We start from the raw sequence: 25,056 nt of genomic DNA on the forward strand, positions 1-25,056 counted from the left end.
AGGGCTTCATGCTAAAAAATTCACCTCTTAGCGGCAGACATAAAGTTGAAGGAAAGTTTTCTTTTCTCTGACCTTTTCCATATTTGTATGTGTGCTGTACTGAACAGCACACATATGAACTTGGAAAAGTTTTAAACTATTTAAAGGCATAGCATTTTGCACTGGAAGTGTACCCTTCCAGTACCAAAGCTATGCTAGACATCACACACACCCTTTCAGTGAAGTGGAGGAGAGAGCAACAGTGCCATATTTTAGAAGATGTGGGGCTGTCCAGCTCTCTTCTTTTCCAGCAATGCAGCGCAGCAACATTGGTTGCTGTATTGTGTTGCATGAGTACTTAGCAAATTTGCCCCTTGAACTTTGGTTTAGCACTTCTTTTGCCAGTATTGTCTGAAGAACTCGATTGCGCCCTCTGACCTTAGATCCAGAGTCATGAGCTATATTTTCTACAAAATGGTAAGTGGTGGATGTCGTCATGTGGACTTAATAAGGTAATGCGCACTGACCAGCTCCCGTCTTGTGGCTGGTATTCTATAGTCCACCGATTGTAAAGCAATTAATCTCCATTATTTCCCTCCAAACTCCATTCCACCCCAACTCATTTTCTCTCTTTGTTGCTCTTGCTATTGTTTCTAACCATGCTATTATTTAAATGACTGCAGAGCTTTAAACCCCTCTGCCTCGCTATCACTATTGTTTGCTAAGTGGTAGGGAACAGGACAGAGCAAGGGAAGAACCCTGTGCAAAATTAGGCCCATATTTATACTTTTTTTACGCCGCAATTTTGTCACTTCTTGACGCAAAAGAGGCACAAACTTACAAAATATCATTGTATTTTGTATGTTTGCGCCGCTTTTGCGTCAAAAAGTGACGCAAATGCGGCACAAAAAAAGTTTAAATATGGGCCTTAGTCTCCAGCCCTTTGCTGAATTTTGTGTCTAAGCTGCTGAAGAATTTTAATAATTATCCTTTTCAAATAATGTTTGCTATTAAGGCGGCAAATGTCACAAAGTGAATTATCAACAGCTCCACAAAATTTCATCATTTTAATTTAAAATAATCATTAGTGACAAAAGTTGTTCTGAATCTTCAGAACTTTTGGAAATGCATCCATAATACAACAAACAGAATATGTTTCAAATGCAGGCACAACAATTAATAATTTCTCAAGGAAGTAGTTGGCCTTAAGAATAAGTAGGGGAAGGAGGCTTCTAACATAACGGAGGACCTTCCTTGGGATTTTAGAAAACACTCTGGCTAGTGTCCTTACCTGGAACTGGGAAGAAGGAGAATACACGCAAAGGTGCAACGCAGAGCTCAGCAAAGGCAAAGTCCACTCCAATTATGTCAATCAAAATCCTCTCAGACGCAGTGGGGGTCCAAAACATAAGGAAACAGAGCTAGAGAAGAGAAGCAAGAGGTAACTGGAAATTAACAAAGTACAATGCACCATTTTCTTCTAATCTGCACATGAAATTGATTCCTTCAGTCTTTCGTAGTTGGGTGCCCTGCCTTGTACATGACAAAAAACAAATCTTCTGTTTTAATAGCTGCCATTTATGCAAAGAGAACATCATTTCCGAAGGGAATTAGCGTGGCCTAAAACAGAGGAGTGGAATGTCTTTACATTCCAACAGTCATCACACAATGATCCAAGACATCATCAGTCTTCATGAAAAAAAAACTTATTCAAAACCCTGGAAAGTAATTGTGTCGATCTATAAACTTGAGGCATTATTCAGAAAGGTAAACATACATTTGTGTGTAAGTTTACACTTGCTGTGGTAACTTTACTACTTTTTGGTATTCACAAAATACAAGTGTAATTGTACTGCTAGTAAAATTATTAGTAGTTAAATTACTATCATAATTTGTGAATGCCAAAACAGTAGGAAAGTTACTAAATAAAGTGTAAACTTACACAAAAATGTAAGTTTACCTTTGCTAATCAGGATCCATGGTCCTGATTCACAAAGTTTTTTGTATGAGTATTTGTGTCTTACTCCTATCTTAGACGCGAGGTGTACTTAAATATCCAGGACTGGTACACAAAGCAGGGAAAGAAAGTAATGCCCAGGAGAAAACATGCTCAAGAAAACAGAAACTAAGCATTCCTGGAAACTCATGAATAAATCACACAGGACGGAGTAAGGCATTGTCATTCAAAGAAAATGCTTTGTGAATCGGGCTTGGATTTTCAGGTGTAACCCAACATATATTGGGTCCCGGAATTAGGACAAGATTCCCCTGCTTGTGCCTTCACTCTTACCGTTCATGAAGCGCTGCACATAGACCTTTTAAAGGTACATCTCGGGCTAATTAATGAAGATTTTGCTGTGACTTACACCTGGAGTATTATTTAACAGCTTCCTAAATCGTCCTATAGTCCCCCTTCAATATCCATTTAAAAGTTCACGCAATACAAATACATTAAATGGATTGTTTACATTTTAAATTTAAATTATATTCTACCAACGGTAAAGCACTAAACAGGAAGCTGGGAGTAGCTCCATTTTTTTGTTAAAAGCTTAATGGCCTTTGCACGTGGCCAGCACTGCAGAGAGTAATTCGAGCGTCCAGGGCCATCACAGGAGGAACAGAGGGAGCAGCGTGCTCTAGGGTGGAGCTTGGGAGTGCATGCTCCAGCACGTGTCTCGCTTGCGAGACTCTGCCATGTTCAGTACAGGGCTTGGAGCTCGCCTGCTGCTCATTTGATGGTTTGTGTGGCACTCTTCTTTACAGCCTGTAATTCGTCAAGGTACGCCTGGCATCACTTCCGTTTCCCTTTGTGGAGTAGGGATCAAGCACTAATTGATGCAACTTAATTAGTGCCCATCCGCTGCTCCTAAGGTGATTGAGGCATTGTTTTTTTTCATATTTGAGTGCCCCTCAAACAGAAGGCCTGTTTGTGACTGGCAAAAACGTGCCCAGCAGGCATAAAATTGCAAAGGTCTATTTTTAAAGCTAACTTTACTTTATTTTGCCAAGTCGTCTTTTCTCAGCTTCTTCTCATGTTTTCTTGTTTTCGCTTGTGGGCGCTGTTGTCAAAGGATGAGAATTAACTTGTTTGAAATATGCGAGACCCATTACATTTCAAATGCTTGTTTTAAAAGATTTTTACCTGCAAGCAAGCCTGGTGCCTTCATTTATAAGGAAGCCGCTTACTTGGCCGGCCCACTAGATGACATTAGTGCCATTTTATTCACTTCCCCTGAAGTACATTTTTTTTTACAAAACCTGGATCAGCTGCTTATGGCACCAGACAAAAATGGAAGATTAACCACAGGGTTCTGAATTAAGGTTTGACCCAAGGCTTCACACTTCTGAAAAGCTTCCAGGAGGCCTGTGAATTGGTACAGCATGTGAACATCTTTTGAATTCTTATAGTGATTATATGACAAGTGCTACCCTGCAACACTGCTTTTAGGAACTTGACATGTCTTACATGTTAGCCACCTAAATATTCTGGAGCCCGAAAAGAGGGTGTTGAGATGGCCTTTCCGTGTGGCTCCTTTTTACGGGCGAGCGCAAAGTGCTCCGTCCATAAAGTAATCTCTCTTTGGGCTTCAAACCACACCCAGCTCACGTCAGTCTTTCATTGGTTCCTGGGCTTGCTTTTTACAATCTGCTTGCTTTCATTTGTGAAAGGCATGCACATGGTCATGCCTTTTCCGGTGTTTAGCCCGTCTACACAGCACTGGTAAACTACTAGAAACATATGAGGCTTGATGTTTTGAGCCTGGTTTCTGGACTACTTTATCTGTTAATTTTCCCCGCAGCTCGATCGCACTGGGGTTTACATAGCGCGATCGCGCTCCGTTTTTTGGTTTTCAATTTCAGCGCAATCGTGCTGCATTTTACATAGCGCGATCGCGCTGTGTTTTTTTTCTTTTAATTTGTGTGGCAAGAAAAGTTAGGTTAGGAGTTTACAATGCAAATAGCTCCAACTCGAGCAAATGCGAGCCCCGTTGCATTGAAAATGCCTGTTGGTGTATGTACCCACACTCAGAAGGCCCATGACCTTGCTAGTGGGGGTGGGGGTGGGGGGAGCTGCCTGCAGGATTCATCAGGCAGAGGGAGTTTTCTAAAACGTTAGTAACAAGTAGTTATGAATCACTAAATACAGTTAAAATTTCCGAGCTAGGGAGGTTTTTTTGGGCAGGTGGGTGAGAGTTAACTCCTAATGTCCAGGAGGACTGCTTGATCCCTGTTTACTATACATATAAGCAAAATAACTATTCACTCCAAACCACCTGCAAGGAACATTTCTAAATACAGAAAGCATGAGCCACAAATGAGTCCTTGTCACATAACTAACCTTAGTAAGGCACCGCTTCACCCGAAAATTCTCGATAAAGCCAACGCGCTATCTACCAGACATACATAATGTGGCACCTCGTTTGGAGGAGCTCGTGAAATAGGGATTGTGCACACTTCAGTGATTCCGCTTTACATTTACGTTACGTTTTTGAGTAGGAACATCAAGTTAATGACCCGGATAATATGTTCTGCAAAATCAAATTACCTCACATCGTTGTATGCTGTGTAATCTCTGAAAAGGACAAGCTTCGCATGCAGATTACAAGATTTCATTTTTCATCAGCATGGCCTGGATACATGCCGCTGTTTAATTGAGAAATTGGTTACCTCTGAAAATTCCAGGTTATATTTTTAGGTCAGTCTGTAGGGTATGTTGTACACACACCTTGCTCCACCTATCAACTAGTATCTCAATTTAGTAACGTATGCACTTTATTTTGTCTTCTGGGTCATTCTTCTTTTAACTCTTATCTATTTAGCTGATCACTGCTGCTATATTCTAAATTATTGTGTTATTAAAAACACACTGAACCCCAAGTTCATGCAATTTTTAATTCCTGGTCCTCTGTGTCAGTTGATCCACAATTCAAATTCAGGGGAGCGACGAAAAAAACTCGTAAAGCGGTGTTTACTAAACGTATTTATATTATTTAATATATTTATATCATGCTAACATGTCGCCAATGAAACAACATTGCAGAAAAGAGTTCACATTTGTGTGTTTCTCAGCTGTAGTGGAGCTTGTACAGTTTTAGAAGGATGTCAGTCACGCGCTGCGTCAGTATCTTCTGGTTACCCATGTCAAACAGGATTACTTTAGAAGCTATCCCAGAGTCATCAGATGATCATCTAACTACTGTAGAAGTCATTTTCACATCATCAGACATCATCAAGCTCTGGAAGTCATCAGCAAAGTTTAGAAACTTGTGCTGGATGATTTGTGGATGATTGAAAATGAGTATCTGATGACTTCACAAGGTGTGACTATAGCTGATGACTTCAGGATGATTTAAAAACAAGTATCCAATTACTTCACAAGGTGTGACTATTCCTGATGACTTCAGGGTGATTTAAGAATGAGTATCTGATTACTTCACAAGGTGTGACTATTCCTGATGACTTCAGGATGATTTAAAAATGAGTATCTGACTACTTCACAAGTTGTGACTATTCCCACTGATTTTAGGAGGATTTAAAACTGAGTATCTGATCACTTCATCAGATCCAATTGTTCTTGATGATTTGGGGGTAATTTGAAAATAAACATCTGATGATTCCACAAGCATAATTTATTCTTAATGTGATGAAACTGCCCCTGATGTTTTGAAACAGATTTGCTGATTATCCCGAGAATATGCCCACTGGTTGGTTTCATTTTTTGGCAGAAAGGTCCAACTTTCTCTATGGTTTTAGTTTTTTTTGCTGATTACTACTTAGTGAGCACGATATAGGTATTAAATCAGTTTTCTTTAACTGTAAACTGAAATACAGTGTGTTCATGAGACTATATGAGAAAAGTCATAGGTAAATAGTTTTTTATTTTATTTTCTTTAACACAATTTACATAATTTCTATTTATAATAGCTGCTATTAACAATGTATATTGTGATAAAATGCTCAAAATGTTATAATTTGATTCCAATTTATCAATTGTAGGTGAAATTGCGTGTTGCAAGCATAACACATAATTCCCCAAATTAAGTGAATGATGTCGCTGTAATACAAATTTCTCTCAGGCCTAGTATATATATATGAAGCTTATATAGCACAAACCTGGCCAAAAGATAGAGGAGCACTGTACAGGAGCAAAGGCAAGAATACAGTCAAAAGACTGTAGTGGAGGAAAAGCTGACTTGTGGCAGTAGAGGTGGACTGTTATTGTCATGATGTAGTGTTCTTTAAAGAGGTGTGTCTTCAGCTGTTTCCAAAACTGAAGCATGGTTGGGATGGTCCTGATGGCGCTAGGGATGTCATTCTAGATAATGAGTGGACAAATGTAGCAGGCCTGCGGAATTGTTTTTTTCTTTTGTAACTACATTATCTCCAGTCTGATGGTGTCCTGACTACATGTGTGCTGAGAGTCATTGGAGGTGGTGAGCATTTGGCCAGCTGACTTTGAGGATGGTACAAGCTGGCAAGGGGGAACCAATGGAATTCCATCAGGGTAGAAGGTGATGTGGTCATATTTTTTAGGCCTCAATGAGGAATGCTAGAGCATACAGGATGCACAGCAGGGGGGTGCTGGGGGCAGTATGATATCTGGGGGGTGTTGAATAGGGTATTACAACCATCTGGATGTGAGAGGACAAAAACTGGGATAGCATTTCTGAAGTCACTTTCTCTTAAGAATGGTTTCACTTCCTTCAGTATGGATAGATGGACCTGGCCATCTTAGTTTTCTTAGCGATCAGTTTATTCAGAGTGAAGTCGGTGTCCAGAGTAAATCTGAATGACTTGAGCAAATGTTGGGGTTCAAATACGTCCATGCTCATGTCACTGTGCCAGATTTCCACTAGTTGTTGCTTGTTGTTCTTGACAAATAGTGGGAGTTCTGTCTTTGTGTGGTTGAGCATCAGATATATGTTCGACATCCATATCTTGATGAGGTAAAGAAAGTGTTTAATGTGTTGGATGGCTAGGGCACAGGATGACTGTGGGTCATCGTACTGCTGGGGAATTTCAATGTTGTTGATTTGGGGTATGGTCAAGTGACTCCTTAAGGAGGTTAAAATGACCCTATGAACAAGATGAGACCCTGGGGGATCCACAGGCGAAAGGGATCTTCTAGCAACATACATTGAGTTGCATTCATCAGAAGAGAAACCTACATGCTTTAAAGCATGAGCAAAGTGGGCTCTGGCCCAGGGCCCCAGCCTTTCAGAGGGCCCCCTGATAGAGTCAGCTTTGTTCTGCAGAGAGTCTTGCCATGATGCCCTTGAATAATACTTAAACAGAATATATTAAATACTGTTTTCCTTTCATTTATTTCATTTATTTTTTAATGTGGGTGATGTGTGAGCCTTTTACAGACATTTTGCAGAGAAATGTTGTGGTTATGATTCATGCAACATCCATATATTTTTTTTTATTTTAGATAAAACCATGACATGATATATGAGAAAAGGGAGGGTGTCACAGAGATCATTTGCAGTATTATTAGTGAGCTGCTGCTGTTACTATATTGAAAACATGTCTCTATCCCTGAATAGTGGATGTAGAAATATTTCGAATTTGGACGAGTATGTCTGTGCACTGTCAGTGACCTGGCCAAATATGTAATTAAAGCTGTAACTGGATCATAAATTCAAAGCTGTTTCAAAAAGGGGTCTCCAAAATACCTTTGGCTCAAGGCCCTGTAGGAGGCTGCCCTGGTTTGTAGTGGGTACCCTAGGTACTTACACCAGGTCCAGTTATCCCTTATTAGTGAAATGTAGTCAGTGTTCAAGCAGCTTAGGCTGTCTAGAGGTAACTGTAGCAGAGCAGCTTAGGCTGAACTAGGAGACATGCAAAGCTCCTGCAATAACACTATAGTTACGCAGTACTTATACACAATAAAAGACAATACCCAATGTTACCAAAAATAAAGTGTAGGAAAGTACCATCTTGCCTGGCATGTTACCCCCATATTTCACTGTATATATGTTGTTTTAGTGTATGTGTCACTGGGACCCTGCCAGCCAGGGCCCCAGTGCTCATAAGTGTGCCCTGTATGTGTTCCCTGTGTGATGACTAACTGTCTCACTGAGGCTCTGCTAATCAGAACCTCAGTGGTTATGCTCTCTCTGCTTTCTAAATTGTCACTAACAGGCTAGTGACCAATTTCACCAATTCACATTGGCATACTGGAACACCTTTATAATTCCCTAGTATATGGTACCGAGGTACCCAGGGTATTGGGGTTCCAGGAGATCCCTATGGCCTGCAGCATTTCTTTTGCCACCCATAGGGAGCTCTGCCAATTCTTACACAGGCCTGCCACTGCAGCCTGAGTGAAATAACGTCCACGTTATTTCGCAGCCATTTACCACTGCACTTAAGTAACTTATAAGTCACCTATATGTCTAACCTTCACCTGGTGAAGGTTGAGTGCTAAGTTACTCTCACTCTGAATCTCTTTCAGTCTCATGCTTAATCTATTTTGTTCTTAGTCAGTCTCTTAATCTAAGGGGCAGATTTAAGAAAAGTGGTGTTGCACCCAGTGCAGCGTCACTTTTCTTGCACCCCTTAGCACCCCCTTCCAACACCATATGTGCGCCGTATTTAAAATACAGCGCACCATGGCACAGGGAAGGGGGCAGTAGTGTCAAAACTTTTGATGCTCTTGATGTACTTTTCGGGGTTAGTGCCAAAATTTTGGTGCTAAACATGAACAGTACATAGGAGCCCATTATAAATAATGGTGTGCACCCTTTTAACGCCTGCTCTGAGCAGGCGTTAAAAATGCTGAAAAAAAAAGGCAAATCTTTTAGATTTCTTTGCGCCATTATTTCAGCCCCCTAACGGGGGAATGCCCCCCTTGCATACATTATGCCTAGTGCAGGCATAATGTGGTGCAAGGGGTTACAAAGTGGTGCAATGCATACATTGTGCCACTTTGTAAATCTGGTGCAGCAATTTTGGCCTTGTTGCGCCACATTAGCGTAAAAAGAAATGACACTAATGTGGGACAAGGAGGTGCTAGGCCCACTTAAATCTGGGCCTAAGACTCAGGCATCCTCCAAGTTATTCTCACTTTATCACTCCCAGCCTCTCAATTCCCAAATACTCTCAATCTGTCACTCTCAGTCCCAGACAATGTGCCACCCTTGGTTCAATTTATCCTCAGCTTAGTCGCTCTGAGTCTGTCATTCTCAGTCTCTTTCAGCCTCAAGCTCTTTCAGACAGGCAGAAACATATTTAGACACTGTGTGCTCATTTACTTGAGGTCAAAAACTTTTTCATGGACAGGTTGCTCCTATGTGTTGCTTTGCATTCTGGGATTTTTAATCCAAGAAAGAATGCAAATAATGAAAATACAAGTCCCACAATGCAATGTGTTTTTGAGCAAAAAAAAGCAGTTTAATTTGATCCCATTTGTGACTGCTGAAGCACACCTTAATTGCCCAACACATTTATTTATGTACCCTCCCCTAAAACAGCCTCTACAATTAGCACAATACACAACGTACTATTTTGCATACTTCTCACCAATGACCTTTGCAGTTTTTAAAGTGCATGTTTGTGCACCAAAATACTATACACAAGTTTAAAGGTGTTTTATTTCAAGGGACCTCTAAACAAGTAATTCATAAAATGAGAAAAAGCCTGCTGTCACTGGCTTCAAAGAAAGCCTCTGCTTTGATACGCACATCCGGTGGCGACGGAAGTACGTCCCTTACTGCGTCACCGTGTGAGAAAATCACATTGAGGGTAAGGAAGTTTAGGACAGGAGATGTTTTACGGAGATTAACTATGGCGTTTTCAAGCACTTTTGACTCTCTTCTGTTTGCCTCAAAATCGAGTTGCTCCAGCACCTGTTGCTCCAAGGAAGTTAAGCAAAAGATATCAGCAATCAGCCCGGTCGGATCTTTGTTAGAAATGCGTGTAAGTTGATAATTGTGGGGCGTGTTACTTTGCTATGCTGAGCAGAGTCTGTTTTAAACTCTGCAAATTTCTGCAGCAGCCTCCGTTCTTTTGATTTATGTGAAGAAAACTAACGGGGCTTTCATTTCATGTTGCAACCGAAGTTGAGCGCACGGCTTGGCTGTGGAGGAGTACACACAAATCTACCCAAATCTAGGCATCTGCAAAGTTAATCCTTTAAAATGGTATGCATTTTATTTCTGTACAGCCTGTGTGTCCCAATCACCTGTAGTTGTGTTCTCGATTGCTAGACACTCCACAGCAACAGCAAACTTGTTATTATTGTGCGTTCAACATTTAAGTAATGCATCCCCGTTTTTCATTCTTCTGTATATGTTAGTGTGCAGCAGGAGGAGAGAAGCGTACTACTTGATAGAACCTGCAGATATGTTGCACATTTGTATCACTACCGAATTTGGACAGTAAAGAGTACAGGTTTATGACAATCACTGCCACCTATATATTTCACAAATGTGTTCTATGGCATATGCAAGGGTCTCTCTGGCATCTGAGAATTGTGGGATAGTGCTGCCATACCTGCCACAGGCAAAGCTATTGTGAAAAGCTGCCCTTGACTTACCGTTCTGTCTGACATGAAGATGTAGCACATACACACTGTTAGACTTGCAGACCCAGCAAAGTCCCAAACTTGGTTTCACACACACACACCTACCTCTAGCACCAGAGACAAATATTCTACCAGTCTGCTTTTCCTCTTCACTCTCCTGTTTTGCTCCCCCCTTCCCTTCCCTCCACTCTCCTTTTGTGCTATTCCACCAATGATTTACTCTTTCCCATTTCACATGTATGCATATTTCTTGCTTTACTGTGTCCTCTTTAACTCCCTTGTCCTCTTTTTTCCTTTCCCACCTGTCTGTTTTTTCCTTACCTTCTCCACCCCAATGTTCCTTTCAATTTAATTTCCTCAGTTTTCTCTCCCTCCCTCACCATCCCTTCTCTGTCAAATCCACCTCCCACTTGACCACCTTCCTCCATATCCCTCTCTCACCCGTCTTTCATGGTTCTCCCCTCTTACATTAAGGGACTGTTACTAACTTTGCAAGAGACAGATGTGTAATCCGCTTCTATAAAGCTTCCATACACATACTAGCAATTGTTTTCTGAGGGTTTGTCCGGTTTCAATACCAATATATAGCATTCTGTTAAAATAACTAGAACCCCACTGCGTCAGCCTTGGCCCAAAAATATCACATAACATGGAATTCTGATCAGAAGAAACGATAGTGTGGTTTCTGACCCAGAAATCATCATACAATATAACTTAATTAACATTTGATAACTATGTCTGGTGATAGATGGCAGAGGTAGTTGTGTTAGTTTCCAAGTGCTGTAAATAACAGGTTACTTTTTAACTCTAGCATGGCATTCATTTTACCAATCTTAGAAGGATGGAAGACTAAGCTGGCACTGTGGGGATCCAGACTTATGACCTGAAGACTACCAGAACTCGACTACAAACTTTCCCTCATTGAATCATCTTTCCAATGTCAAATGAGAAGGTGTGTGATGAAGGGAGAAGGCTGATTGGACAGTCAAATGTGTGTGGCAGTGCCACCCAACAGATGACAAGAGGGGGGTGCCTGAAGGGACAGGTATGGATATCTTAGAGTGTGTGGTTCATGAAAAGGTGTGAGAGTGGAGGGTATTGCAACTGAAGGGCTGGTGTCAGGACATGGGATGTACAAATAGTAGTTTAATTGACAGGTTGACACAGTAGAAATTGGAAGAATAGGTAACAGTGTATCTGGGATAGGTGACAGTAGAAGAAAATTATAGTTGAGGGAAGGAACAGGTGTTGGGGTGACTTGATGGGAGCAGGTGCGTATGAGGTAGGACAGGGCTGTGAATTAATGGAATATCATAAGGGACATACACGGAATGAATCACAGCTTTGAGGCGGTAGCAAGGTGGCAGAGCGTAAGGGACAAACTGTGAAAGTTGATGGGTGACAGTGGAAAGGAGATAATCAGATAGGATGGAACGGATATTTCAAGTGACACAATATAGATAATAGGAATCAACCTGGAATGTCTAATGGGGGTTTGAAAGACGGAGTAAGAGAAAGGAGAGAATGGACGACTGGTCAGGGCAGGTGTTGGGTGACACAGAAAGGGGAATAGAAGGACTGGAGGAGATAAGTATGATATAAGGGCATGGTGGTTTGGTGGCACGACCAGAGGGAAAAAAGGTTGAGTACCAGGAGTGGACAGGTTAAGGCATGAGGGGAGTGAGCAATCTGATCTGGGCTGCATGTATGGCACCGAAGGACAGCACTTGATGATGGGATGGGTGGTAGAAGGGAGCTGCAAAAAGGAGGGGGTTGGGTGGGAGGGAGATGAAAGGGAGGTTTGACAGGAAGGTGTGTGTAATCAGGGGAGTAATCGTGACAAGATGTGGTGTACACAATGCTCATTTGTAGAAAACCTATAATGTACTTCTGTAACCATCTAAAGTATTTTTTCTCTTCCAGCACATTTGTATACGAAGCTGAAACTACATTTCAAAATCAAAGGAGCCTTATAAAGCAACATTCAAAGACAGAGAGCAGAGCTGTGTGCCTCAAGAGAGCAGGGTCTGCGATACCTTGGATAACGTAAGTGGCCACAGCACATGACCAGTGCCTCATATCAACATAGAGGAGGGTAAGTGCTACTTGGCTTGTTCCTGTCACAGCCTGCACTCAGGATCTCTTGCAAGTATTCATGCCCAATGCCTCTCCACACAGCTTGTTATAGTATCTCTCACTCACAGTATGATTCATCTCCAAATATTTTGTGTTTTCTAGTTACTTACAACAATATTGGAGCATGGCACGCAGTCAAAGCCTGCCATTCACTATGCCATTGAACTACACACATTGACATATTATAATATCCCTCTTAAACTCGTACACAGCCACTTACACCACCTGCTCAAAATACCCCTGATCTCTTACCACACATGGTTATCTGCTGCCTTTTACACCATATAATAACTTTCAGCTGCTTACACTACTCAGACCACCATTTATTTGCCTCCAGCCTCTGCAACATTTGTATATCTCACAACATTAATCACTTGTCTCACTGACTCATACAGTAACTCACCCCTGCAAGCAGTCATTATTTGGTATACCACTGGACTCTAATCATACCAGTTGGCCTCTCACAATACCGAACTGCCACCTGCAACATTACTAAGTGGCACCACTTTAAACTAGTAATACAGCCCGCAACACTTATCTGCTTATACCATTCACTTACCATCATTCACATATAGCACTCAGTTGCAACACTAAGAACGCGCACCAGATGCAATATCGCTCATCCGTGCCATCACCAATCACTCTCAACCTCCCAACACAGCACACATTCAGCCACATGTAACACCGGTGATCCACTGAGAAAACCAACATGCAGCTTGCGCTCAGTGTCACACCACTGATCACTCGCACTCAGATGGTTAGCATTTTAGGCAAAAAAATGAGCAACACATTTTCAAGTCATGGGCGTGCATTAGGGTTACTTCTAGGCTTTCCAGTTGACTTTAGCAGGGTGTAGGTCCTGAATATTGGAGAGGGAGAATCGTTATACCTTAATATCGTAGCCAAAATATTGCTAACAAAAATATCACTATGTAATCATTTACATATTTTCAGTACAAACTTTTTTTAGATACTTTATTTTTTTTAAATTCTTTACAAGAAAAAAAAAGAAACAGAGATCAAAGAGAAAACATGACACATAAGACCGGTGTCATCCTCGTCACATGGTGAAACATCAGGCTCATGAAGGAGAGAGAACAGTCCAACACATATGCGTGACACAAGTATACATAGTGACTGTCCACAGGGGGGTAGAGGGGGGGTGTCTCCCCCCATTTGCTCTCAAGTTGGGGGTCACATAAGTGATGTGTGCCATCCAGCAACAGTGCGGCATCCGCCCGAGACAGCAGTATAGTCCAAGTCCACTTACCCCCCCATCCTCACGAATGTTCCACCAAGAAGGCTGCCATATGTTTAGGGGCTGGAATGCAAGGGGCTGTAGGGAGGAACATAGGTCACTATTTGTATCACAATATATTAAATTGCGGATTCAGGCCTCCACCGCTGGGGCGGCCCTGGTCCCCCAGTGCACAGCTATCAGCCATTTAGCAAGCAGTAGCGCCAGGGGATGAACCTTCTGGTTGGTTTAGGGAGATCTGCAACATAGCCTAGCAGAGCCAGGAGGGGGTTGGGTTCCTTTGACGCCCCCACCATGCGGGAAAGATAGGAAAACACATCACCCCAATAATGTGCAATGATAGGACAAGACCACGTCAGATGTGTGAAGTCCACTTCAGGTGCCTGGCATTTGGGACAAGCGGGAAAGCAAGTGTTGTCAGTGCCGGGGAGTGCCACTGGGGTGACATATACTCGTTGGAGGAATTTATAATGAACTAGGCGATGGCGGCTATTTAGGGATATGCGGTGTGTCTGTATGCAGCAGGCCTTCCACATTTTACCTGATATGGGCCTCCCCAGGTCAGCCTCCCAGCGGCCACTGAGTCTAGGATCATGCACAGGAAGAAGCTCCAGGCATGCCGCGTACATTCGGGAGATCAACCTGGCTCCATCCGAGCTGTTAATCAACAGTGTGAGGGAGGTGGAGTCCTCTGGCGCTAGTGGGTAAGTAGGAATCAGAGAGCACAGCATGCTTTGTAATCAGGATAGAACAAAGTGATCCATGGCCCTGCCGCAGCAAAGCGGGTATCCGTCGTTCTAGAAAAGATGTGCCCGCTTGGAAACAAACCCCCCATAGTGTGCAGTGAGAGGTCCCTCAGAGTACGTTTCACCAGCACCTCCAGGGGTTATTGGCCAAGGGCAGGGCAGACGAGTACATGCATCCCCCATGAAGCATGCGGGCCAGCCGATGCCGGACCCAGCACACAGAGGAGACCATCTGCACATTCTTGGGGGCCATGGGGTACCCTTGTGGGAGCATTGTGCGTAACGCATGGGGAACACCAGATCTCTCTCAGGGATGTTAAATTGTAAGTGCGCATCGGGGTGATACCAGTGGAAGGAGAAACTACACTGCGCAACAAGGTAATACAAATGAAAATGCGGGAGTCCAAAGCCACCCCTTTCATAGGGAAGCACCAATGTGACTCATCTAATCAGTACATGTCCATTTTTCCAGATAAGCCTCAGCAGGAGTTGCCGCAGAGTAGGGAAAAAATTATTCATTAACGGGATAGGGATGTTCCAAAAGAGGTATAAGAAACGGAGGAGCACTATCATTTTAATTATCGCAATATGTCTGCTAGAGAACTCAGTAGTTTATACCAACGATCAGTTTGGGGTGTGAGCTTTTCCACCGCTGGCCCATAATTAAGATGGATAATTTGATCCTTATCTCGGTGGACAAATATACCTAAATACCTAACAGCGTCTTCACACCATTTCAAGGGATATTGCACCTCAAATGGTACCGCTGCGTCTGTGAGTGGAAAAAGCTCTGACTTTGCCTAATTGATCTGCAGTCCAGAGAAGACACCAAACCTGACAACCTCTGGCATCACATGGCCTAGATTGACCCTCGGGTGTTGGGCGAACAGCAGAAAGTCATCCGCATATAGTGAGACAAGCAGCGGCCCACTCTGAAATTATAGACCTCTTTGGAAATGTTTTTCCTGCAGTTGTCTGACCAGAGGATCTACTGCTATTATAAAAAGCAAGGGAGATAGTGGACAACCTTTATGAGTCCCCCTGGAGATACAAAATGGAGAGGTTATAGTGCCATTCACCCGTATCCTAGTGATAGGATCAGTATATAATAATTTGATCAGGGCTATGAAACCCAGAGGGAGCCCCAGTTTGTTTAGAGTAGCAAAAAGAAAGGGCCATTCAAGGGAGTCAAAAGCTTTTTCAGCATCCATCAGGGCAACAGCGGCAGGGGTAGCGGGGGAGATCCTATAAAGCACTGCGAACAATATACAAAGATTAATATCCATAGAGCGATAGGGGACAAAGCACGATTGCGCAGGGGAGATGATGCTGTCCAGCAGAAAAGAAAGCCAGACGGCCAGTAGTTCCCCCAAAATCTTAGGGTCAAAGTTCAGCAGTGAGATTGGTCGGTAGGTACAGTAATGGGGATCTTTATCCGGCTTAGGCAGTAGCGTGATAACCACCTCCCGCAGCGTCAGGCAGCTCTCCTAGCTCCAGGACCTCTTTATATACCTCTAAAAAGTGTGGGACCAGAATTTTTTTATAGTTTTATAAAATTCACCGGTGAAACCATCCAGCTCAGGAGCTTTAGAGGCACTCAGAGCATCAATAGCCTGCATGATCTCCTCTCAAATAAACAGCTCACTATGCAATTCTCGACGTGCTGCCGTGAGCCAAACCATGGCCACCTCCTCCAAGCATTGTGAAAGGAGTGAGGTGTCTTTGCCCTGCCGACTGCCATATAGTGCAGCATAGTATGCCAAAAGCTCTGCCTGCACCTCCCGAGTGCCCACCCTGCACTCCGCTCCCCCACGCACTGCTCAGTTATATATGTCATCGCACTAGGGGGGCAAAGGAGGTGCGCCAATGTACGTAGCGTGTTTTCAGAGGTAGAGAATCTCGCAGCCAGCGAAGTCCCGATATTCCTCCATGAGGGCGGCACGTCTAGTAAGATCTGCGTCGACAAACTCATCTGCCACAGTCTGGTCTAAAGTTAAAAGGGCAGCCTCAACTCGCGATATACCAGTGCGTATATCTCACAGCGTGCCACTATGCTTAGCTATGCATGAGCCCCGTATGAACACCTTAAAGGCCTCCCAAAGCACAACGTGTGTAGAGACAGTTCCTGCATTCAGAGCAAAATACTCTGTAATGGCCATCTGCAGGTCAGACCGGAATACAGCATCCTGGAGGGCCAGTGAAGGGAATCGCCATGGACACTCGCGCAGCCTGGAGTGGGGGATGGAGCAGGTCAAGATCACTGGGGAGTGATCTGATAGTGTGCGGGGTTGATGCATAACTGTAATAGACCATGTTGATACCGACGGGGACACCAACCAAAAATCTATGCGTGTCCATGTGTTATGTGGGTAGAGTAGTGAGTATAGGCCAGCGATGTCTGTGGCTGCAGGTGCCATGGATCGCGTAGTTGATGGGTGTCGCAGAGGTGTCACAGGATGCGCAGTGATTTGGGTTTTAATGTCGGGGTCTTGGCCATGGTGTTGCATGTGGGGTCCCAGATCATGTTAAAATCCCCCCAAAAATGATGCAGTCAGAGTCTGTGCTCTTAGGAGCTTGCTCCCTCCCAAAGGGTGCCCATACAGAAGCTCATAAGGGCTGAGGCCAACCCCCTTCTGCTGTACCTCCCTGTAGGCAAACCACACTTCTAAAAGTGGCATTTTCAAGCTTACAATGGAGCTTGCTCCCTCCCAGTAGGCTTTGCAATAGTGATAACCAAGTTTTACAGTATTTCAATATCAGGACATGTAAAGCACACCAGTACATGTCCTACCCTTTAAATGCACTGCACCCTGTCCACAGGGCTACATTGGGCCTACTTTTGGGGTGGCTTACATGTACATGTAGTAAAAGGTAAGGTTTGGGCCTGGTAAGTGGGTGCACATGCCAGGTCGAAATGACAGCTTAAAACTGCCCACACAGACACTGCAGTGGCATGTTTGAGACATATTTACAAGGCTACTCATGTGGGTGGCACAATCAGTGCTTCGAGCCCACCAGTAGTATTTGATTTACAGGCCCTCGGCACACAGGGGCTTACTAATAAATCAAATATACCAATCAATGATAAACCAATCACAAATGCAATTTAGACAGGGAGCACTTCCAGTTTAGCACTGGTCAGCAGAGGTAAAGTGCCCAGGGGCCTAAAGCCAGCAAAAACAAAATCGGCACAGGATCAAAAATGAGGTCAGAAGCAAAAAGACAAGAGAAACCATGCCAAGAACTGACAGGTCTAACACCCATTCTAGTTCTTCAGTGGCACGTTTGGCAGTGTGGAGGTTGAGAAGGAAGGGTTTAGAAGATTATGTCTTTCCATTCTGTAGCTAATTGTATTCAAGCCTCATGGAAAGCATGTACTAGACAAGTATATAATAATCATTGACCTCATTTTCAAAGTGGTGTGGTGGTTTTATACCCCCTAGGGACATCCTGCAAGTTTTTTATAGGATGGTTTTGACAAACTCTAACTCAACTTTGAACACACATTGCGCTGCCATTAAGGCTTTTCGTCCTCCACAAAGGTGTCTGAGATTAAAAATGAGATCTTTAGGCTTTTTAAGGTTTTGAAGGATTAAAACCTAGGGTTAGAACTATTTTTCCTAACTGGGATCTTTTGCTTGTCTAATAAATCTTACAGGATGCTCCTTTTGAGCATGTGAAGGAAGTTCGCCTTAATTTCCTGGCCTTAAAGGTTGTCCTTCCGATGGTCGCAGTTACGGATAGGCAGATCAGAGAATTGACTGCATTGAAGTGTTATCCTACTTATCATAGAATATTCAAGGATTGCATGGTTGTTAAAGGTGGGGGCTGCATTTTGCTCCAAATTGAACTTGACTTTTCATAGACCACAGGAGATAATGGCTCCAGAATTATCTTCTGACAGTAGGTTGGATCATGAGGAATCCCTCAATGTGGTCAGAGCTGTTTGGATTAAACTTTCTAGAACAAACAACTACAGGAAGAGTAATTTATTGTTTGTTATCTTTGGTCAGGCTTAAAAAAGGAGGGAAAACTTCCCTTTCAACTTTATGTCACTGAGCTAAGGGAGCAGATCCAATTTCATAATTTAATTCTGGTGTTAAGCTTCTAGGGTAAGTTCAGGCTCACTGGACAATGGGGATGGCTGCCTCATGGGCACAATTGGGTGATGTATTTTTCACTCACATTTGTGCAGCAGCGACTTGGGTAAGATAATCTACTTTTGTTAAACATTATAGGCTATATTTGGCCCAAGGTTCTGATTTCCAGTTTTGGTAGAGAGGTTCCCAATGGTAGAAATGCATTATTAACTGCTGAATATGGGACAATGTCATGTATAGCTTGATTTCCGTGTGTACCCATATGTTATCCACAATGGTATTGCTCTGGTATAACTGCAATAGTAAGCAATGGAACAACATTTGCAGATTGTAGGAAAGTAACCTCTTTTAAGCATGGTTACCTCCATTTTTTTTTGCTCATTTGTCAGTGTGTTTGACTGTGTTCACTGGGATCCTGCTAACCATGACCCCAGTGATTATGCTCTCTCCTTTCAAACTTGGTTACTTTAACCACTTACACCCCGCATTTGGCCTACTGGTACCCCCATGTAAGTCCCTAGTATATGGTACCCAGGTACCCAGGGCATTGGGCACCAGGGGACTCCCAAGGGGTACAGCATGTATTATGCCACCCATGGGGAGCCCATGCAAACTGTATCTGCAGGCCGGCCATTGCAACCTGTGTGAAAGTGTGCATGCACCCTTTTCACTACAGGTCACTGCACCAGGTCACTGTAAGTCACCCCTATGGAAGCCCCTCCTAGTCCAGAGGGCAGGGTGCAAGTACCTGTGTGTGAGGGCACCCCTGCACTAGCAGAGGTACCCTCACAAACCCCAGTTCTATTTTACTGGACTTTGTGAGTGCAGGGACGCCATTTTATGTGCGTACTAGACATAGGATAGCTCCTACCTATGTCCAGCTACATAATTTTATCTCCGAACTTAGTCATGTTTGGTATCAAACGTGTCAGAATCATACACCAATACTGTTGCCAGTATTGGAAGTATGATTAAATGCACTCTAGGGGCTCCTTAGAGGACCTCCATCATTGCTCCTACCAGTCTTCTTGGGTTGTCTGGGCAGCCCAAGCTGCTGCCACCCCTCAAACAGGTTTCTGTCCTCCTGCTGCTTGAACAGCCCAAGCCCAGGAAGGCAGAACAAAGGAATTCCTTTGGGAGAGGGGGATAACACCCTCTCCCTTTGGAAATAGGTGCTACCTGGCTTGGGAGGGGTAGCCTTCCCAAGCCACTGGTATGCTTTGAAGGGCACATTTGGTGCCCTCCATGCATAAACCAGTCTACACTGGTTCAGGGACCTCCAGTCCCTGCTGTGGCACAAAACTGGACAATGGAAAGGGGAATGACCACTCCCCTGTCCATCACCACCCCAGAGGTAGTGCCAGGGCTACTCCAGAGGGTCCCTGGGTTCTGACAACTTGAATCCAAGGTTTGCAGGGGCCTCTGGGAGCATCTGAGTGGCCAGGTCAGGCAGGTGACATCAGAGCCCCCTCCTGATAGGTGCTCACATGGCTAAGTGACCAGTCCCCCTTTCAGGGCTATTTAGTTGTCTCTCTCTTGGGTGGCTCCTCAGATTCAGCTTGCAAGATTCCAGTGTGACTCCTCTGCAATCTCTACTTCGACTTCTAGCCCCCGGAACCATGACTGGACCCTCCAGGAACCGACAATCTGCATCCGCAATGAAGATTCTGCTTGCAAAATTGTTTCCACGGCTGCTTCCAGCTTCTGCAACATTTCCACAGCTGTATGTCCTCTGAGGGCAGAAAGTCTTCAGCCTGCACGAGAAGGAAAAAGGAATCTCCCTTGGAGTGGAGGAGTCACTCCCGTCCATTCGCAGGCACCAACTGCAATAAAGACTGGATGACTGGATGCTTGGATCTCCTCTCATCCTGAGCTGCATGGATCCTGCATCACGGGTGGTGGTCCTGAGAAGTCCCCTTGGTCCTCTCTGCCAGCTGTCCTACTTTGGTGGAGGTAGCCCTTACCTTTCCACGCAGGACAGTACCCCTCTGCACTGCATCTCTTGCAGCTACCAAGCCTTGTTGGCATTTCCTCCAAGGGATCTTCAGGCTTCATGCATCCCCAGCCTCCAGCACTCTTCCTTGCGACGCACAGCCCTCTGCATGCTTCTCCTGTGGTGTGGGGCCCTTCTTTAGTTGTGCTGCGTGGGCTCCCCTGTGACTCCTGGTTCTTCTTCCAGTCGGTCTCCTGTGGGGGATGCCTCCTCTTCCATGGACTCTCTGCCTTGCTGATGATCCCCCTAGGACTCCCCCCCCCCCACCCCCATGGGCTCAGTCCTCCTGGACCTTGCTGGTCCCTGGAAGCTCCACTTCGTGTGTCACCGTGACTTCTGCCTTTGCCAAGACTTGTTGGTGGCTTTTCCATGCCACTGACTGACTGCAATCTGCTATCCAGCGTGGGACGTCGACTGCATCCTCCATGAACTCTTCACCTGCTCCAGGGTTGCATTCCTGACCGTCTTCGTCCTACCGTCGACCAACTCCTGCATCCACAGCTGGATGGGTAGTAGCTCCTGCTCCCCCTGGACTCCTCTGTGACTTCTGAATTTGGCCCCCTTCTTCCAGAGGTCTTCCTGTTCAGGAATCCACTGCTGGTTTCTTGCAGTCTTGTCTGGGTGTTGCATTCTCTTCTTTTTCTTTTTGGTTTGGGGAAAATCCAGTAATTTACTCCTTTCTTCCTGGTCGCTAGGGGACACTGTGGTACTTACCTTTGGGGTTTCCTAGTATCCCCAGCTGCTCTCAACACATTCCACTTACCTAGGTGGGGGTACTGCATTCGCATTCCATTTTTTTTGTATATGGTTTGGGCTTACTGGGGTAAGAATGCAGGAGGTCACTATTGTCTACTTCATTTGCACTGTTTTCTATCACTTTTTTTGCCTATTTCTGATTACTAGAGTACATATCTAGTGTGTTACTTACCTTCTATTGGAGGGGTACCTTGCTAGTACTTTTTCTTAATTGTGTAACTAAAATAAAGTACCTGTATGTTTGTAACACTGAGTGTTTTCTTTCAAGTGTGTAAGTGCTGTGTAACTACAGTGGTACTGCATGAGCTTTGCATGTCTCCTAGATAAGCCTTGGCTGCTCATCCACAGCTACCTCTAGAGAGCCTGGCCTCTAGACACTGTTTACACTACACTAACAGGAGATACCTGGACCTGGTATAAGATGTAAGTACCTTAGGTACCCACCACACACCATGCAGGCTTACTACATAAATGAGGAAGGTAATACCTTATCCGTAATCTTCATTACTTCACATTCCTTGTCCCATTACCCACATTCCTGTCAATGGCATTGTTAGTTCTGTTAGTTATGTGTATCTGATGTTGATTTCTAATCCTTCAGAAAGAATCCTAATACATGCTACCTACTTACTTTGGGGTTTTCAAGAACTTTGTTGTCTACAGTGGAGACAGTGTTTGGACATGATTGCAAGGCTCATATGGTGTGTTCTATTCTATATTGAACGCTGTTGCACTTATTTGAAGGCAGTGGATCAGATCCAAGCCTGGAAGCTATTGTGGCTGATGTGGGGGTGGCTGCATGTGCAACATCAGACTTTTTGGGGTCAGAAGCCCAAACCTGGTTGGAGCTTTCTGTGACTGGTTGGACTTCCAGTGAAGAACTGATAGAGAAAGCGGTCAACTCTTGAGTAATGTGAGGGGGGGAGGAGCAGAAGTGACAGTGTTTCTGGCTGAAGAAGTGTAGATATGGGAAGGATGGTCTTGAAGTGTGTGTCTGAAACTCACCGTAGACGCCAACCTCACTCTTAAGGAACACATTGCCATAAAACAAAATGGCCTGATACCAGCTCTCTCCGCTAACTAGAGTAAAGCTATTTCTTCCAGAAAGTGACTTCAGAACTGCAGTTCAAGCCCTCGTACTCTCATATCAGGATGGTGTACCATGCCCCACAGACTCCATACTGGTACCCATTGAGTGCATCCTACACACTATAGCAAGTCTCATTCTGGCCCTGAAGAAATATGATCACATCACCCCCATCCTTTTGGAGCTCCATTGGCTCCCCTTGCTGGCCAGCATCATATACAAATCCAGCTGCATCATTTACAAAGCCATCATGACCAACACTTCCAATTATATTGCAGAAAAGCTCACCCTCTCTTGTGTTTCTCAGCACACCCACAGCCGCGATACCATCAGACTGCAGACTGAAAAAGTGTGAAAAGAAATAACAAGGGGGCAAGTCTTTTACATCTATGCACCCAGGATCCGGAACAAAATCTCTGTATCCACCAGAACCGCCTCAACATTACTCCAATTTAGGAAAGATTTGAAAATTCCCCTCTTTATAGAACACCACATCACAATGCATTTACCACCCACAGCCTAGCTGCCTCTTCTGTCATTCATTGAGTTTATGATTGCCTTTGACCCTGTACAGCGCTCCACTACCTTTCGGCAAGGTTTTTGTTACAAAAGTACCATATACATACACATATACATACAATGAAGTGTTTAAATTGAGGTGCAGGTGAATGGATTGCGCTACCTGGGATGGGTGTGTCCAATCGCAGACCTCCTGATGTGCATTTAGGGAGGTGAGGGGCATAACAAATGTTATATTTCTGCAGTGAATGTAATAATATTGTGCAGCAGAGATTAGAGCTGGATAGGGTAGGTCATTCTGCAGCCCTGCAGGTCATCTAGGTCATGTTATGAGCTTATCTGGGGTTAGGCATTGCAGCAGCAGTTGCATAAGGTTGGCTATGAATGCTTGCAGTTATTGAAATTTTGCAAGTACAGGTGATCAATTTATCACTATTAACGAACACAAGGTAAGACACCAACATAAAGCTAGGCAGAACAGTCTATGTCAGCTTCTGAGTGAAGTGAAGATCATAGATACTCATGAGTATATTTATTAAAAGTGCTGCTGCACCTAGTGCTGCACCACTTTTCTTGTGCCCCTTAGGCCCCCTAACGCCACCATGTGTGCGCCGTATTTAACATATGGTGCACCATGGCGGTAGTTAGGGAATTAGTGTCCGAATTTTTGATGCTAGTTCGCCACTTTGCAGGATTAGCGAAAAAACTTTTGACGCTAATCCTGCAAAGTACCCAGAGGCCCATTGTAACCAATGGTAGCCTCCTTTTAATGCCTGATCAGAGCAGGCGTTAAAAGTGCCGGGAAAAATGAGGCAAAGAAATATTTTACATTTTTTCATGCCATTTTTTCGGCCCCCTAACAGAGGAATGCCCCCTTTGCATACATTATGTCTGGTGCAGGCATAATGTAGCACAAAGGGTTACAAATGGTGCAATGCATGCATTGCACCACTTTGTAAATATGGCACAGTGTTTTTGGCCATCTAACGCCACATTAGCGTAATAAAATGATGCTAATGTGTCGTTAGAATGGCTCTAGGCCCTCTTAAATCTGGGCCTCAGTCTTCAGTGCAAATAAGTACACACGCCGAGCACCTTCACAATCCTCATTCAAATCCCTCCAAAATATGACATTAGTATAATTAGGGGCATATTTATAAAATGTGGCCCTGCACCTGGTCCAGCACCACTTTTCTTGCACCTCTTAGCACCCCCTTAATGCCACCATCTGTGCGCTGTATTTAACATACGGCGCACCATGGAGGTAGTTAGGTAACAAGCGTCAGAATTGTTGACGCTAGTTCGGCGCTTTGCAGGATTAGTGTCAAAAATGTTTACGCTAATCCTGCAAAGCACCCAGAGGCCAACTGAAACCAAAGGTAGTCTCCTTTTAACACCTGCTCAGAGCAGGTGTTAAAAGTGCAGAAAATGATGACGCAAAGAAATCTCTTAAATTTCTTTGCACCATTTTTTTGGTCCCCTAAACGGGGGATGCACCATTTGCATATATTATGCTTAGTGCAGGCATAATGTAACGCCAAGGGTTACAAAGTGGCGCAATGCATGCGTTGTACCACTTTGTAAATATGCTCAGCGTTTTTGGCCACCTAACACCACATTTGCGTAAAACAAATGACGCTAATGTGTCGTTAAAATGGCGCTAGGCCCTCTTAAATCTGGGCCTTGGTTTTTACACAAACACTTAAGATTTAAGATCAGGGTCTGTATCATTACCCTACTTTATGTGCCTCACAGGCATAGGAGAGGTCTGTGCGATACTCTTTCACATCTTTAGTGCTTACACAGTATTTATATATACTTATATTATACTTATGGCAAGGTATCTTGTTATATATACCTATATTATACTTATATTATGTATTTCCGAGTTAGTGTATGAACTGCAGAGAGAAGAGACTTGGACACAGGGCAGTAATTCCCTGTGAGTGAC

General features: G+C 44.0%; 1 protein-coding gene across 1 annotated transcript in view; it reads right to left on the reverse strand.

The window, feature by feature from the left end:
- Positions 1-25,056, reverse strand: part of ANKH (ANKH inorganic pyrophosphate transport regulator) — a 563,142-nt gene that overhangs the window by 46,676 nt on the left and 491,410 nt on the right. The window contains exon 9 of the mRNA XM_069219767.1: positions 1,271-1,400. Within this exon, the coding sequence (XP_069075868.1) occupies positions 1,271-1,400 (130 nt within the window). The remainder of the gene's footprint in view (positions 1-1,270; positions 1,401-25,056) is intronic.

This window comes from Pleurodeles waltl, chromosome 2_2, assembly GCF_031143425.1.
Source record: "Pleurodeles waltl isolate 20211129_DDA chromosome 2_2, aPleWal1.hap1.20221129, whole genome shotgun sequence".
NCBI classification, from domain to species: domain Eukaryota; kingdom Metazoa; phylum Chordata; class Amphibia; order Caudata; family Salamandridae; genus Pleurodeles; species Pleurodeles waltl.